Below are 19,015 nucleotides of genomic sequence, written 5' to 3' on the forward strand. Positions count from 1 at the left end.
CATTTACTGGCAAAATTTGATGAAAAGTTGAAAAAAAATTTGAGGCGTGCTTACCTTTTTTTTTCAAAAATCGGAAATGTTTATATCGTAAATATTGAGAATATGAAAAAGTTAATCCATTTTGAATTTAGTTTGAAAGTAAGTGATTTTGATATTATCGTATTTAACAAAGTTGTCTTAATCAAGGAAAGGTGATAACGATTTCCTCTACATATTATACTAGAAATTAGTACATTTTAACAAGTTTTCTAATAACTTTATTCATCTTAAATCAGATAAAAAATAAACAAGATGACAAATAACAATAGGTCTTATCTAAAAAATCTCTTGTAAAATTTTAATGAACTACAAGAAGATCAAAATGATACAAATTAGTTACGAGCGTGTCAACCACACGTTGATTCCCGGTGCGATAAGTACGCTAAATCGAGTGTATACCTGAGGGCGTGCTCGATTATCCGGAACGGACGCTTAAGATACACCAGTAAAATGGTTTTTATGCCATAACCGTTCTTACCATGAATCGAACAAGACGCGGTTAAAGATATTAAATTACTTATAATTTGTAAAACGTGTTGTATACATTAAAACTCAACATTTGTCACATCCACTCCGAAATAAGAAAAGAGATCGAAGAATATTTTATAAAGTTTATCAAAGACTTTGAAAGGTACATTTGAAAATTTTACACACCAGTGGATTTTATTTTATTACATGAATTTATTTAAAACCTGATAAGTTGTACATATCTACGTCGGATAAAATTGATCCCGTTTATAAGGGAAGGCTTTAGTTTAATCTTTGTGACATTTTATTGCTTGTCGTAGTGGGATTAAAGTATTATTGTTAATATTAATGTAGGTTTTGATAAATTGCTGCAGCGTTCAAATTTAATGAAATACAGCATATAGAGTACTTTTTGGCTGAATATATTTAGTTATATTAACTGTACCAATAGACTATTTTGATTATATACATGTGAACTAGGTTTAAAGGAGATTTTGCTCGTGAATAAGGAATATATTCTTAAAAACGGAATATCGAAAAAAAGACAGCTGAAACTATTACAGCAAATGTATAACGCACTACATTTACAATGACAGGTACGAGGACATTAAATTACAAGTGAAAAGTGTGTTCAGTAGCTAAACATTTAAAACTGAAATGAACATGGAGACATACCTCAGACGAACATACGCACAGAAAAAATCGGTTGAAAAGGATGATTTTCCATTTTGGGATTACAGGTAATGTTCTTTTAATTTTGGATAATCAATTTCAGTTTGCTGTTATTGTTGTTTTTGATGATTGTAATAATGATGATGATGATGATGATGATGATATAAAGATATCAAAGGAGTAATGATATTAAATTTTAGACGTGGTGGTGACTGTTGTGAGAGGCTACAACAAATGTTACTACATGTAGCAAGTCGTGTCATTTTTGACGTCTTTAAAGGAAACTGACGTATTGTCCCTGTAACTATAACACCATACATCAAACTGCTGTGACAGGTCTGTTTTCCTAACGTAGAATTATTTTTTTCTTCCGTCACATTAAAATCTTTGTAATATTCACATTGATGGATATCTTTACAAATATTTCTCAAATTTAAGAGACTGAAAACCCATAAAAGTCAGGTTCGCTTCCGTTGCTATTTGTTTTCGTGTGTTAAACAAATCACTTACAACTGCTAAGTGTACAAGTTTACATACAAAGCTGTAATGTTAGTATATTATCATGATAAAACTGATTTAATTCCGTTAAATTCCGCTACATCCTAGTTTCAATGCAACGCAAACTAAAATTTCAAGCACGTTGTTTTCGTATGACTTTATCAGACTCCATTTAAAACGATTTTCTGCCAGAACTGTCTGAAAAAAAAATCCCAGGATACCTTTTATAATCTTAACTCAAGCTTTATTATTTGATGATTTAAAATGGTAAAACATGGTAACTTTAGATAAAGGCTCACGATTTCTTATTTTAAGAGTGGGTCTTCATATTTCAGTTATCTTTCGCCCCTTTAAGGTTGTCCTGAAATCTGTAGCAGCACGCGAGGTATATCGACCATTTTGTCAAGATATCTGCTTAAAGTTTCAAACAGTCATAAATTCTTTAAAACCCACTTCCTCTTTAATAGCAGAAAAGCGAACTTTAACCTATATAATGCTCCCCTTTCACTATTCTGATATTATATCAATAATTTGTTTGTATTCTGATAGCGTTGATGTACAAGTTGTATTTAGTTACGTAAATTTTGATTGATTATCGATACTTTACGATATAATTGTAAGGTCACCCCACCAGCATAGGTTCTTGAGTTTGCGCAAATGCTTAAAGCTACTTACAAAACAAAAACACCGTATGTCTGCCGAATACCCCATGTGGATACATTTGCGGTATTATACCTTTATGTTTCTTTTTGTGGTAAAATTTATATCACATGTCTTGTAAAATTACAATAAAAGTCTTATAATTGCTATGAGAATGAATAGAGTGATGGTGCTGGATGAGTTGCAGGCTGAGGACGCTTGATAAAACTTGCTATATTTGACCCAACAACAGATACATACATTATACCCAACAAAAATACATACGGATTGTCGCAAACATCAAACGTGCAGTATTCAAGGTTTCACCTGCAGCATCAATCAATTTTTTCAATCAGTTTTATTTCAATTAATTTATTCATTGCTTTAGCTGCGCTAAAAAAGAATGAAATCGTTCTTCAAGATTTACTTGCAGAGCTAATGGATTTGGTCATGCAACAAATTCAGTAAATCGTCCAACACTATTATCGACTGTTCGGTTTAATCAAAGGTGATTTTTCCCACCATTAAAATTTGAACGCGTATGTAAGAACATTTTGTCGTTCAAAACCTATATCTGTATATATATTTCTTTGCAACAGAGAGTAAATTTTGGGGTTTGAATGTCTATCATTCGTAAATTGAATCCATGTTTAATCTTTATTCGCCTTTTGACAAAATCAGGACCTCGGTGATTCATCAGCAAACCTTCGAATTCGTCGTTGGACATTTTTAGCAAAACAGGAAAAAAAAGTTTAAAGTTTAAATCATCTCCCTAAAATGACAGACTTAATTGTTTAGTTAATTGATCATATGACGGAGGAAATCCGCTAATTTTCCAATTACCTATTGTCTGTAACGTTTATAATTTGATTTTAATTACCGAAAATCGATGTGTGTAGTCAGTGTCCATTTTTGTTCTTTTCTTGTTCTTTATTGTATTTTCCGCTGTTTTGTTTATGATTTTGTCTCAAAAAAGATATTACGCTATGGTGAAAATGATTCACATGACAAAACAAAAGGGCACAAATCTTTGATCCAAAACGTAAAAAAAATGACACGAAAAAGCATAATGACAGATTGAAAGATAAGTTTTATAACCCGTTGTTACAATTCAACATCGAAGAGAAAGCTACAGGAAGATACCTTTTTACATGTCATTTAACCAGCCTTAAAAACCCCAAATAGATCTATCAAATGACAGACCTCTTTAGTCATAAATTGAAACATGTATTTTGTCAGTGTTTAACCTCTGGCTTTTTTAAATTGACATCGGAAAAGAAAATTGAACATCTCGCATGCTACCTGAGCGTAATGAAAGAGCGTATAAAATTTCACTTCAGTAATTGTGGAGTGACAGCACACGGTCGTCTAATTTATTTCAATTAAGAACACGTGTGGCAACTGCAGTGTCCACAACTTTTTTATTGTAAATGCCAAATTTCAATGAATTTCGAGTATTCAGTTTCTTTCAAATTTTATATCATCTTGGTCGCAAAAACACAAATACGGGTTCCCGCCCCTATATTTAGCTTGTGCAAGGAATTGGATGCCTTTTCGTCAATAAACTCGTATTCAAATCAGTATTTTTACGAAGCCAGCGTTTTGAGCTATCGATCAAATCTCTCAATTGAATTTCCTGTGTTAATTTCTTCTTTTCAAAAATTAAGTAACACTTTTCGCAGCATTGGTTTAATTTTACCGTCAGCTTTGTAAATATTCTACAACAGTTCTATACACTTCAAAGAGAAAAGTTCTGATTCCATATTTTTGCCATATCATTTGTTTAAGGTCAAAGGCGTTAAGTAAACATCGCTAATTCAAGTTTTTGTAAAAATCTATAAAAATAACCGAATTCCCAACTACATCGAAACATCTGTAGAATATATATTTATGGTATCTACATACCTATGCATAGAACAAGAAAAGAAGAAAATTGAATAATTTGAAGATAAAACGATATGCAAACAGTTTCTTTCATGTAAAATTTTACAAGTGGTTTTACAATTTATTTGCCTTTTCATGTTAAAAGTCACAAAGGCCAAATGTAGTCATTTTGTTTCCTTTTGGAATTATTTATAACCATTTTCAATAGCTTTTCAGGTTGTAATTTATGGCGAAATTAATATTTGATTTAATGAATTGCCATTTTTCTCTTGACCTAATACAGAATCGTCAGTCGGCAATCCTTTAAAGTAAAAAGGAAGTTTTTGACGTAAAGAGCAGCATTTTAGTAACACAAAACTGTTTACTTTTCATTTTTGAACAATCGGTTTATTGATCTTTTATTGCCGGGTTATTGGTTTTAGGCGTGACTCTGGACTTTAAACAAGATCAGTTTAAGGATTTAATGCTTATTTAATGGGTAGTCTTATATATCCTCATTTAGGTCTATAAATCCTGTAGGTGTGACGCATCAACAGATGAAATGAACTTTCTTAATGATGTATTTGAGTCGTATCATGTCAAAATAACCTCAACCTATTTCATAGACTATTAAATGTTGCCCGCCCTATTTAAGAGTCAACGGCCACGGTGACTCATTGCATGTAAAATATAAGTATATTTACTTATTGTACAAATCTAACTCTTTAATAATTATTTCACATGTAACTCAAATTTCGTTAAAATGATTCATGTTCTGTATCAAATGAATCCCATCTCCCTGCAATACCTACTCATAAAACAATTCTCTCTATTATAGGTCCCCCAGCTGTGTTCCATAGCACCAGCAATGTAACAATTATAAGTATTATGCGCCTAACTTTTAAGCAGCCCTTGTCGAAACAAAACAACAGTATATACATTTATAAATTTCTTAAAATGATCGCAGTGTCATATAAAATAATCATCAAAGCATGTTGATGACTAGCGATGATAACGTGTGATCAATTTGATAACCTTGGCCATGATTATCTAAACCGTGATTTAGAATAAACGTTCTAATTCATGGGCAAGTTGGAATTTACCCATTGCAAATATTTTAGTAATGACTTAAATTTTAGACATGGTATTTAAGAGAGGTTATTCAGCCCTTTGACCGAATACTGAAAATTCGAGCTTTTGTCTATATGCTCTTATAGGATGTAGGATCTTTCATAACACTGCATCATTGTTCTTGTGAATGTATTTGCTCCTCGGTACGTAAAATAAATGGTGGCAGCCATGTAGTCCGCCCGTTCAATTCACTTTGTGATCTTAGGCAGTAGGGAACATTTTAAATAAGCTTCAGCGTTTCTTCATAGGCATATATAATATTTTGGTAAACAGTCGGGCATAGTTTGGACAAATACAATCTTTGACCCTATATCAAATCTTTGGAATTCCTACCCTTTGACTGACATGTGAGATGATAAAGAATGCGGCCAATGTACCCACAAACATCTATCATCTATATAACGTCATCTAACCGCTCTTCTATTTGAATATATTACACCCAAAGTTTAATTCCAAAACACGTTTATCTGTTCAGTAACAAAAGTTCTGTCCTCATTAAATTTCAATTTGATTACCGAGCTCCACTTCACAACAGCCGTAAGCGGATTTTTCTATCTTTACATAAATAAGTCTTGCCGATTTATCTCATTCTTACCTGCTAATTAAAAAGGATATTGACAGCTAAACGTTCAAACTTTACACCTTCCTTTTTCATGAAAGAATCTAGATTTTCGACAATTAAACCTTTTAGTGTTGAAAATAACACTTGAAACTCCTTTTAAGGTAGTTGTTTATTTCAATTTTTGCATCTTCATACCTCTTTCATCTCAAATCGTCCTAAAAAGTGTTACATTCCTTCAGACCGCTTAAAATCTTATCTTAGGGCGTAACAAAAGCCGTTATTTTGAATTCTCCAAATCACAATGGCATCTTGAGATAGAAGATAGACAGTTACTGAATGCAAATGTTTGTAGCGTTAAAGAATCTGTATGCAGTAAAATCATATCTGTTTATACTCGAAATTTGAGACTTTGTGACAAGTGGCTGCCAATTTTATTACCGTGCTACTAATATCTGAACAGTTACATAAATACTCTTAAAACAAGAATAAGCTCCTATAAGCACGGAACTAATAAAACATTATATTGTATATATCTTTGCGTAAAGTGAGCAGGTGTTTTTATCATTTAAACTACGTGTAAGAACACTTTCTTTTGTTTAGAAGGTCTTTTGTTCCATTTCACTTTTCAAGTTAACAAGGGTGTATTCTTGTTTTTGATCATGTTATAACCAAAAGAGATAAATCTGTTTTTTAGATATTATCAGTGTTTTGTTCATTGCATGCCTGAGAAATAGTACTTTGTTTTACGTCAGGTGGTTGACGAAAACGATAAAATCGTAGTAATACTTTCGTTAAAATTTTATATTCATTGTTGAATTATGAAAATTGTGTCAGTTGACACCTGCTTTCATTGTTATAATTTTGGTTAAACTTCGTTTTACATTTTAAACATAACCATTTGATTTTTTGTGAGAAAGGCATGCCGGGAAAATTTGTTTCACTTAACGAAAATCGACAGAAAATTGTTTTTGCTTAATTTTTGTACAATTTCTTTACCAGATTTGTTACTTGGATGAATAACACAATGTTGACCTTTGAGTTAAAAAATGCACCCTCAATTTGATAAATATTTATTATTTGATCGGCAAAACATAGCAACATGAAAATATTTAGCAAGTTCAACAAGGGTCAGATAAATTATGCTGGAAAATAAGTTTATGAGAATTGGCACTAAGACATATTTCTCATTTTGATAGTAGGTACAACAAAGTTAAGGGTCAGACTAAAAGTAAATTACCTTTAGTAAGCTAGAGAAGAAAGTTTCGCGAGAACTGGCACGGTGTCATAATATTTCTCATTTTTAATCTTCGCTATTTACCACTTCTTACTCATAAGCCTATTAGAAGACATTTAAAGGTCGTTATATTAGTTTGGGTAATTTTGGACAAGATCAGAAATTAGTCACGAAAGAGTACTTTTTATCTCCTAATACATAGTTCCCCTTACGACCAAAATTACCCGTCGGAATGGGTTAAATTTTATTCCATAGATGAAATTGAATTTTTATTGTTATATATATTAAGTGAGAGTAATTAAGCACCTGTTATATTGAAGAAGGCATTTCCATAATTATATATGGTATCTGTCAGGCAGCCGTTTATAGCCAAATTGCATTTTTTACAATCGAATGAACACTGATATGAATTTGATCTGCTCTTTTGCAACCGTTGTTGTAAAATTTTCAAGGACAATTTGAGACCGAGTCGATTTCCCCATAAATCTTTATTCTAAGGTATTTAAGTATCATTATACCATGAACGTTAAATGTTCGCTTTTGGAATCCTAATGCATTAAACGATCCAAATTTAAACCACCGTATTGCATTGCATTTCAAAAATAGCTGAAATTTGAATTCTTGAAATTTGAAACTTGTGAATGAACGGCCCGGAAAATTTGAGAAATTTCGTTTTTGACATAGATGGATACATTAAAAGTTTGAAAATCAAATCTGGCACGCGATGAATGGCATTTTTACTATAACACCTGGTAAGCTCGAAACAATAGGGTCGGTTTTAAATAAAAGTATATTACTGTATTACACGAAACCTTACTTCAAACAGCCTCCTCTTTAACCCCCATCTATACCCCTAGTCGCTGGCTCATATTATAACAGCCAAATTTTAGATTTAGAAAGAATTTATTCAACAAACTTTGCTTAAACACAGTGTTTCATCGTCATAGCATTATATGCATGAGAGTGAATACAATGATTGAACATATTAAAGTTATCAGTTAATCACCATGCATAATACATATACATTTACTAGCGCAACCGCGAGGTCATTCTTTTATTTGTTTGGTCTCAGTAACATTCTAGGCACTTGAGATCTGGCATGAGGAAAGTATGTTTGGCAAACTTCTTTTTTTTTTTTTTGGATATCGCAATAGGAAACGAACTCTTCAGCGCATTGCCAATGGTTGTGGCTAAAAGTTTTGATGTATCCTTAACTGTTTAACACCCGATATTCAAATTGCTTGAGAAACCATTTAGAACTTGTCCGGGAGTTGACAGCGTACCTAGCACCCCCATTTCAAACATAAACAGCATTTTAAAGACCTATTAAAATTTCAAGAGTAAACATAAAATAGAAATTTAAAGTTTGTTTATGTTAAAGATTTGTACTGAAAATCTTTTAAATTCGCATACTATGCACAAGTGTTCCTTGGCGGAGAGTATTTGCTTGCCAATTTTATATTTATAGACCACTGTTGATTAGAAATACAAATATTGACTCTATCTTTATCGTGTTCATTAAACTTTCACAAAAAAATAAAGACATATACCCCCGGTTAAAATTTATTGTGTCTACCCAAAGTTTACACTGTGTTAAACTTGTTTATTTACATTTAATTTATTTGCCGCGTATGTACTGTTAAGCTCAATTGAAATTTAAATTCAAAAATAGCAATTCCAGTATGGCGGAAGTTTGACAGTGATTAAAAATCCTTCATTTTTTGAAAATGCATTCATTCTAAGTGCAGAAATAAGTCAAACGGTTAAACAAGATCGCTGCTTGTTTGTAAATATCCATTTGAACTTAAAATAGTACTTAATTTGGCACGGGGTACGCATAAATTATATTCATTACGGGCATCCAGGTTTATATTTTAGGTAGCCTCATTATTTCGCCAAAAATACGTACGCTGTATTACATATCTATATTCTACGTTTTGTAAGTTAATCTAGCATTGACATGACGTACTTAGGCTGCGTGTGCTCAAACCGATCATTAAGTGCAAAAATTACTATAAAAAATACTTCTGTCAAAAGTCACATTTAAAGTGTTTTTTTGAAGAATGCTAGGGCATCAATATTTCAAAAGCCCAAGATGAAAATGCAATTTATACTAATTCAATTTTGATGACGACCAAATTTACATCAATTGATGTTCATTTAATATTGATAACAAATAAAACCGATGATAGTTTAAAGAAGCAAATAGCAGAAAGTGTTTAGTCACACTGTACATAATATTTAAATGTTTAATTGGAGACTTCAAAAGGTCGATCGTGAATAGCAATAAATATATGATAACTGATTATCAAATTAAAGCAAATAGTAGGGTTATTTCAAAGGATAAAGTGAAGCATCTGTTGTTTGTTTTTATGCTCTTTGTGGTTAATAAAATACTTTGGGTCACATTGCAAAAATGGCGCCATGTTGCTTGTGGTATCAACATCTATTAAATGGTATTTTTACATCAGAACAACAATTATTTTATCTTCGCTGTATTTCTATTGATTAGTTTAAGGTATAATGTCGTCTAGCCTTCTATTGTTTAAAAGGAGCCAATTAAGTTAAAAGATTGATTAAATACACCATGATAATACAATAAGGTAAAAATGATGAATGAATACAGATAAATGTTAAACATGTCGCCACGTCTGTTTTTATCATTGTATCAATATCTTAAATACAGTCTTTAAAATCTACCGACTGGTAAGATACCTGTGTGGTATACATACGTATGTAATAATCTGATTATTGAGACCATGCGATAATAAACTTATTATTTATTCATAATGGTTAAATCAAGTTAATGAGTACAAACTCAATTATGAAATAACCGGCGTGTTTAATTTGACAATGGCAAAAAGATGTACTATAATCAGTTTTACAAGCGTGATTTGTTCTCATTTGAACTCATATACATGTTTATAGGAGTCTTATATGGCTTTGTCGCATCTAAGTTTCAAAATAAGGCATTTCAGCAGTCGATTGTTCCATATAGCGATTTGCTTGAAATAATCCATGAAGACGAACCATAATGATATTTGTACAATATAATATGTTAAGCAACTCTCTGTTATTTCCAACTTTAACAAACGACACAGAATTTAATGTACAACAATAGCATAGTACGACAGTTCAGTACGCGCAGACTGTAGATTTAAGAATCTTTAAAGAAATTTGTTAACATACTACCTACAGTTGACTTTTCATCCATTTTTATTATAGTACGTACGACAGACACATATGTTAAACAAATAAGGACAATCGTTAACATGCAAACCTACATACGTCAGGTCTCCTGTCTACCTGTATGTCCGCCACCTACAACGCTGTAACTGTCATTGCACCTGAAATTAATTGACTTTGTTCTTAAAAAACCTGCTGCATCATTTTAGTATACAAAAACTAGATTATGGCCACAATGAGTATTTACTATTTTGATTGTCATTTTTGCATGACAATAATTGTTCACTGACTCGTACAAAAAAGCCTGTGTTGACATTTGTAATAATGATAAAACATTCAGAAAATTAGTTGATATGCATGTTAAGCAGTCTTGTTAAAAATGAAAAAGTTCAAATGTACATGTACGCGATAAATGAAACGAAACTTGCAGTTTCGTAATTATACCTCAATATGAAGAAATCTTACGGTGTTATTTCTGGTTGATGACTCCAGTGCAAAACGTTATCAGAAAAAAAGATGCCATTACCCTTTCAATTAAGTTCCCAAAATCAAATTATTGTAAGTGTTTAAAGCTTGTAAACAAATCTTAAATTGCATTTTATCCAAATCTTAACAATCTATGCTTTCAATTTAGGAGTAAAACGTTGTATTTTTATATTTCCAGGTCAAGACGGGGTGCTTTCTCAAGTTCAAATTCCAGTCTTACATCAAGCAATTCATCATGTGATGGTAAGTAAAACAGTCCCATTTTAGATGACGTTGCCGCCAATTTGACAAACTTTATAATTCTCCTCATTTAAACATATAACAGATTTAGTTGCGCGAAAAAAACACACACCTTTTTATAGTTTTTATCATTACTTCTTACTTAACCAATTTTAGGAAAAAATAAGATTTTATTGTGATATAATAATCTTTGAATAAAATCTTAACCAGTTTTTGAAGTTGTAAATGCAGAATGAATTCAAACCCATTATTTTGTTTGATGTTCAGTGTTGAACCAATTGATAAAATACCTTCGCCTAGTTTTTAAATTTTCTTTGAAGTCTGAAAAGAATCTTTGATGTTGAAAAATGATGAACGTATTTATAAAAAATCATCAGGCGCTTGTTGTTCTGTATGCAAATGAAATGCAATTATTCAATATGGTTCATATCAGACGATATATAAATTGACGATACATAATATGACGGTTATTGGCAACTAACCCTATTATTCATCAGTATATATAAATTTTCTTACAGACCAATTTGTACATAAAATCTTTTTTCTTTGTTTCAGGAAGCAGTATTTCATCAATAAGCTCGAGATCTGACACCGGAAGTGAAAACATAAGTATTTCGGAACACTCGGACACAGACTCACTCTTGCCTTGCGAACAACAGAAAATGACAATACAATTTCTCACAGACTCTCACGAGATTTCAGCTATGGAGGAAGTGTATCAACCAATCATAAACTGGATTGATCCCGATTTACATGTTCTAAAAATAACCGACAAATCAGACTCGTTAGATAATGCTTTTACGTCACTATCAGATATCAGTGCGCGGATTCCCAGTATGGCGGTAATGGTGTTTTTACAAGAGGACGGTATGGTTGGATTTGAAAGAATTCAAACTATGAAAAGATATTTTGAGAAATCTCCATGGAAATTTCACCATTCGGAACAGGTCCATCGTGGTGCAATAAACCCATATCCCTATAACAGTCAAGACTTTTATTATACCTCAGAAGATTTTCCTTTGTGGGCAGTTCGCCAAGTGCACACTGGAAAAGAATTCTTCCGCACAGTTTTGTTTGTAAGTGAAAGCAACTGGCAGTCAATGATGCAGTTTTACAAGCTAATTTTAGGCTGTGAACCGGATGTAAAGCGTGAAGACTTTTGTTTGTTCACCGTTTCGTCCTTTTCTAACTTTAACATCCAGCTGGCGCTGAAGAAATTGCAAGGAGATATGAAGCCACGTGCACTGGACAGTGTAAGACTGCAGTTCCTTGTTAGTGACATTAGTAATATTGTTTCCCTTCTGCCAAATGTGTGTCGGCCATTGTCTGATACGCGATGGGAGACGACTGATAATGACGGCAACATTGTTGTTTTGGAAACCCCGCGTATCCCTAGTAACAGTACTTTCAGTGACAAATGTTCTATATCAGGCAGAAGCTCTTTGTCAGGACGAAACTCCTTTGGGAGACAGAGCTCGTTTAGTCTGAATGCAAACTCAGACGAAGCATTGGTCGTGAATGACCGTGTGAACGGGCGAAGGTCAGGGCGAAGAGGTGCAAAACAAAATGAAAGGTCAAGGTCGTTTATCGGTGACGATAACATTTTGCAGAAAATCAAAATGGACAATATCTTATATCGAGAGAAAACAATAAAGGCCATTAAAGAGAAACATGTCACTCTGCAAGTAACTGGTGACCCTGGTCACAAAGAAAATTGTACTGAAAACAACAATATGGTAGACATTAAAAAGCCAGAACCCGTGAAAAGTTTTTATGTATAGCGTCGCAAGCAGTATTGATACCATTTGTGTATAAAATGACTGAACTTTATTTCAAAATTTCGAACATATTTTCTCTTGCCGGTGTATCTATTGTCTTAACTATACTGTGTTTCATGAAGGCAGCAAAATTGTCACGCATGGATAATTTGTGTCCGGTTTATTCAAATTATTTATTGTATTCTTCCTGTCACACCCACGTCTCCACCTCCACCCCACAATCCCCCACCCGCTCTCTACTCTCTCTCTCTCGACTTCTCGCTCCATACGATGTCTAAACATACGTTTCTTTCTTTTATTTTCCTTAAGAATTTTTCAGTAACGGTCAGTACTTTCAAGAAACCAATCTATAAATTGTAAAATTGTGCATGTATTGATATTGGAATAACGTGCACGGGTTATATATTGTAAATTATATTGATATTAGAATAAGGTGCACGGGTTACCCATTGTAAAAGCATTTCTGTGATATATAGTGTATCAGTTAATGATATTTCATTGTGTTTTTCATTGTACATGTATATGTCTAATGCTGATAGTGCAATATAAGTATATTAAAGAGACAAAAACCTATTTGAATCTTTTAGTTGTCTTTCCATATATTTTATTTGCGACCACGTCAGAAAGGCTTACATGGCTGATTTTTCTCGATTTTTGATGTTTGAAGATAATCAAAATGTTTTCAGTAAAAGGAAACACGTATTTTGTAGGCATTTGGCGTTTATTTCTCCTAAAAACTAAAACAGTTCAAATTTTAATATTGCGTTTTCTCCATTGACCGTCGTGATAAAGTATAACGACGGAACGCTTTTCGTAACATCATGCTGTATTAGTCTTTTTTTTAATTACAACAACTAGGGTACCTTTTTCTTATATTTAAAACAAATTTCAGACAGAATAAAATGGTGGTGAAGGTTTCAAGGAAACACTTCTAAAATGTTATGGTTATCTGAAAAATTTGATCAGGTGCAATGTCTTCTGGAGTAAAAACCTTCCTGGTTTTGTGTCTACTCGAGTACAATACAAAGTCTAAACGAAGTGCTAGATCTGTATTAAACATGATATAATTTAGCCCCCACACAATGTCTATCAGTGGTAGATAAGTTTAAGGAGCTGAAGTATTCAGATAAAACAGCTATTGAGGACGTATAGGTTGTATCAATTAATATTCGGTTCTGATGACGTTACTTAAAGTTTTAAAAAGGCGAAAATTAATGGATATAAATTATATTGTCCTGAGTAGTCAAATGTTACGTGTGTGAGTGTATACGTGAAGTGACGGATGTTTCCGAAAACGAAACGTTACATAGAGATAATTAGTCGTATCATTGTAGGGATCACGTGACTTTGGATGCAGTATACGGCAATACGTCGCTACGAATAGTGCACGTCAGAGTTGTTGTTGCTGGGTTTTAATTCACATAAACACTGTCAAAGCCATATGATTAATTCAGCTTTATCTTAGGGCAAATCATCGGGGCTTTATTTTAGGCCAGGGCGGACTGTTAGGTTGACCACTGACCTTCCGCAAGTCAGCTAGATAACCACCCGGGGCCACAAAGGTGAGCCAGGTCTGTAAACGCTATCTACATAACTCTATGTCGTTCACTGTACAAAACTCGTAGGGGATCCAAAACCGTGTTTACTCAGCACAATCTTTTATGGTATATATACGCTGCAGAAAAAATGGTATATTATGTACAAGTAAGTCGTTTGACAAGAGATTAACTTAAAAAAGGAAAATCCCGAACTCCTGTAGATTGTTGCTAAACTGTTGCAGCTTAAATCGTAGATACTATCTCTTACAGTGTTATTTGTCGCCCGGACGTCTGCTGTGTAAATCACCACGGTGTGAATTGTAAGTCAAAATCGAATTTTATTAAACAATAAACAGTCAATCAGCCTTAGTGTCAAGTCGTTATAAAACCTGTGCGAACCTTAATAAAACTGCCAAACTTATATTAAATGTAACAGTTAAGCCACTTAATGCACATTGATCAATCATTAAAATAGCTCTGAAATGCTTAAGTTAATATCTCCACGTAATCTTAGGAATTATGAAAGTAAATTCGGTTTGATCCCATATTTCTTAAGTTTAATGCTTAAACTGACAAAAATTAAGACGTCTGCCAAATTAAATATTTGAGAAAAATGACAAATGTAGGATAAAACAATCTAGAAGTGAGAAATATCCTTACAAGATTACTAACGACCACGTCAGTGTCAACGTGCAACAGATTACTATTCAAATATATTTGTAATGGTTATAAAGTAATATAGATGGTTATTCAAAAAAAAAGAGATATTCGTTAAAGGCTGAACACCACTAAATCCAGCTGTTCTTTATTTCATATAAAATCCACTCACTTCATAACGGTGTTTCGACATTTTCTAGCATATCAGATTTTCAGAGACTTATATTCCCATAAAGAACTAGATCGCTACTTTAGAAAAACAAAAAGAAAAGGGGGTGTTAACTTTTATATAAGAAAACTACAGTTCGTTAAATACAACCCGCTGAATTTACTACTTTTCGCTTCTTTCAATTTCTCTTTTCGTGACATTAAATTCTTACGCCGCCATTTTTATCTAGCATGCGATAGGAACATGCTGATTTCATTAGAATGCAAAGTGATACATACTGAAACGCGGTAGGGTAAAAGTAAGCACATTGCTGCCGAGAAAATGCACTAGGAAAGGAAAAAAGATTAGTACTATTTATATTTGGACTACTTGTGATAGACCTGCGGAGGCTTACATTCTATTTGGTAGTGATCAGCCTAAAATCATTCCGCGGCAAATTTCAATGGCGGAAACAGAATTACAGTCGAACCTTGGCTAAATACTACCTCTGAACAGAATCAACATGGCTCTGAGTATTTGCTCTCCCAAGCGAGGACTTCATACGCAGGTCTGCGTGTATCTAAATATTTTCTAATAAACTTTCCTTTACATATATAAATATGGGTAGTGCTAATTGTGAAAGTGGTCCGTTCTCAAAGTAAGAACATGAGATGAAACATATTTGGTTTCACAGAATACCATTTAGTTATCGCCCCTTTTCACTTAACAAAAAGAAGTTCATGTGCTACAGTTACATTTGTCGGGGTTCAAAATAAAAGTAGGTGAAGTATCGATGTTTCTGTGACATTGTTCTCTAAAATGTTCATTGTTAAATGTAAATGATGAATGAAAACAAAATATATTCAATATCAATGTCAAGCACTCATCTTCATCCTGTGTAAATGTTTTACTCATCAAAATTTTCTTTTACATTCAGGTATGAACGACGTAATTTTTCATGCCAACTTTGAACGATACGGACGATGTACTTTTTCATCCCTTGTGTGAACGACACACTTTTTTCATCCCTTGTGTGAACGACACACATTTTTTCATCACTTGTATGAACGACACATTTTTTCATCCCTTTTATGAACGACACACTTTTTCATCCCAAGTGTGAACGATTTACTTTTCCTTCCAAGTATGAACGATACACATTTTCATCTCATATGTGAACGCTGTACTTTTTCATCCCAACTTGAAAATAATGTTCTTTTTAACCCAAAGTAAGAAAGATGTACGTACTTTCTCATCCCAAATATGACTGATGTATTTTTTTCCATCCCAAGTGTAAACACTATATACTTTTTTCATCCCAAGTGTTAACATTATGCTCTTTTTCATCCCAAGTATGAGCTATGTACTGTTTTATCCAAAGTAAACTAAAAAGTATGTATTTCTTTTTTATCCCAAATTTGTACGATTTTCCTTTTTATCCCAAATACGAAAGAAATACTTTTCCACCTTTAGTATGTATACGATGATTTTTTTCATCCCAGGTATGAACGGTGTATTTTTTCACCCCAAATGTGGACGTTGATATATTATTGTGACATTTATATTCATTTTGCGGTTCTTTACTGTTAACCGTATACTCAGTTATGCGAGAGGCTTCATTTCTGATATAACATCACATTATCTAAAGGGAGCTTTTGTCTTGGCGCGGTTCAGCTTTCAATATTTTCGATAAATTATGTTGATGCATTACCTAAAATTTAGTTTGGCGTCTTTAAATACTGGCAGTCGGTTTCAACACGTCATAAAATCTGTATTTGTTTATTATATATTATCATAAGCTAATCATTTTTAATTTATTTTCATAAAACCTCTTCGTAAGCAGTTTTTAAACTTTTAAATTGAGATCGCTATCATTTTTAACACTTAATGTAAATATAGAATTGTTTAATTAAATATCTTACATTCAAAATATATATTACTTCTGTTGAGTTAAATAGGGTATCAGACAATTTAGATAAATAAACAATAATTTTGAAGTATAACAATACGTACCGTTAAATCGTATTGTGGGAATTATTTTATTTTCAATGCAGTGATTTGTGAAGATTTTAAACTGGGATAAGATTTTATCTTAGATAACGTTTTCGTAAAATCTTAATCGCATTGCCATTTTTAAAACTGTGGGAAACTATATTTTTGACATATATATTATTGTTATAGAATTCTCATTTGATAGGTTTTTAATCTAATCGTTAAATTTTTGAAAAAAAAAAAGATGTGTGTCCCATTTTCCTTGGGAGCTCAAAGATATTTCTGTTGAAAACAGAACTAAACTATCTGGAACTGAAACCAAATGAGTTTTATAATAATAGGTCAAATAAATAGATTTAAATATAGAAGAAGAACCATGTCAAAGCACTCATACATTTAGCTATTTGCTATTATACATGTATTTGTACATAATTTTGTCAGTTTTTTTTTTATAAAAAATGTCACACTTCTTTTTTAGGATAAAGTAACGCGTTGTGTATAAATACAACTAAAATGCATATAACTTCTCTTGGTTTTCTAATTCTTGGTTAAAAATTGTAGCTTTTCTAAACAGTTCTTTCCTTAAGTCACCGCTCAGTGGGCAACTTATAACAGCATACATTTCATTTTCAATTTGATCTTTTATTACAAAATAGGCATAACCTTTTAATTACCTCTAACCTTTCATATTGCCCTGTTTCTATACGAACTGGTGCTACACCTAAATGTAAATAACGAAGACCGAAATTAATGATAATTTTACAAAGAACTTAGTTCATTACTTCCCCATTTAATAATTTTTCTATGCGAATTTAAAGTATTTTTCTATTTTCATACTCATACAAACCTTGTTAACTTTATCTAAAATGCTAGATTTTTACATATTCACTGTCCTGTCATATAACTTTACATATATATTTCTAAATCTCTAATCTCTAGTCAGCTCTATAACGCCATACTCTTTATTTTAGCCCCTGTTTGTCTTTTACAATATGATTAGTTTAAACATATTTTTCCACATAAATGTACATATAGTTATATAAACATGTATTAGAACGAAAGACAATGTCTTATAGAATTCTTCTCCTATGTCTGGTATATTTTGTTGTATTTCGTTTGTATTGCCATGAGTTTTAAGATTTTACGAACTATAGAATATCTATGATTGGAAAGAAAATAAAAATGAAAAGAACCAAAACTCAAACGATAGAAATTCTTTAGAAAATGTATGATTGTGACTGAAAGGGGGAAAGATAAAAAGGAAGAAAAGGGGAAAGGAAAAGCAATGCCTCATTACCGGTGAATCATTACCGGTGAATTTGATATGTTTTAATCATTGGAGAAATCTCTTGCTGTTTGATATAAAAAATATACTAAAGTAAAAAATAAAGCATTATCTTTATCTGTAAGTGCTGGGTCCCCAGGTAATAGTCTATCCAGGTTTATTTAAAATTTTGAAGACTGTCAAGCAGAACTGTACGAATGTCATTATAAAATCTGCAGTCGAAGAAGAAGTGAAAGTTTGTCTCAGTTTCACCACAGTTGCACAAAGGGGTAGAGATATGTTTTTCAGAAACAGATGTTAAGTGAGAGAACTACATTTTGTACGAAGACGTGTGTGAAGAACCTGTAGTTACCTAGTACCCACATAGTAGTAGGATTGGATTTTGTTTTTGTCTTTGTTCAGTTAACTTTTAAATGAAGAAAGTGACGCAGATTGTCGAACATTTAAGGGCAGTAAATTCCAATCCCGAATTAACGAACTTTAAGGTAAAATGAATAAAATTAAAGTGTGGTACCGGCTTGAACTCCACGGACATCTTCCGGGTTTCCAAGGTTGTATCGGGGCTCATTTAAGTAGGGGAACAAGAGAGGAGAGGTAAT

General features: G+C 32.5%; 1 protein-coding gene across 1 annotated transcript; it reads left to right on the top strand.

The window, feature by feature from the left end:
* Nucleotides 1-509: 509 nt before the first annotated feature.
* Nucleotides 510-13,020, top strand: LOC123554069 (protein FAM124A-like). Its single transcript, XM_045343948.2, has 4 exons — nt 510-670; nt 1,104-1,247; nt 10,957-11,021; nt 11,574-13,020. The coding sequence occupies exons 2-4, from the start codon at nt 1,165-1,167 to the stop codon at nt 12,797-12,799; spliced, it is 1,374 nt and encodes a 457-aa protein (XP_045199883.2). The 5' UTR covers nt 510-670; nt 1,104-1,164; the 3' UTR covers nt 12,800-13,020.
* Nucleotides 13,021-19,015: the final 5,995 nt, after the last annotated feature.

This window comes from Mercenaria mercenaria, chromosome 7, assembly GCF_021730395.1.
Source record: "Mercenaria mercenaria strain notata chromosome 7, MADL_Memer_1, whole genome shotgun sequence".
NCBI classification, from domain to species: Eukaryota; Metazoa; Mollusca; class Bivalvia; order Venerida; family Veneridae; genus Mercenaria; species Mercenaria mercenaria.

Coding starts and splice junctions, on each gene's coding strand:
- LOC123554069 (XM_045343948.2), top strand. CDS start 1,165: ATGAACATGGAGACATACCTCAGACGAACATACGCACAGAAAAAATCG. Junction 1,248..10,956: donor TTTCCATTTTGGGATTACAG/GTAATGTTCTTT, acceptor TTATATTTCCAG/GTCAAGACGGGGTGCTTTCT. Junction 11,022..11,573: donor AAGCAATTCATCATGTGATG/GTAAGTAAAACA, acceptor TCTTTGTTTCAG/GAAGCAGTATTTCATCAATA.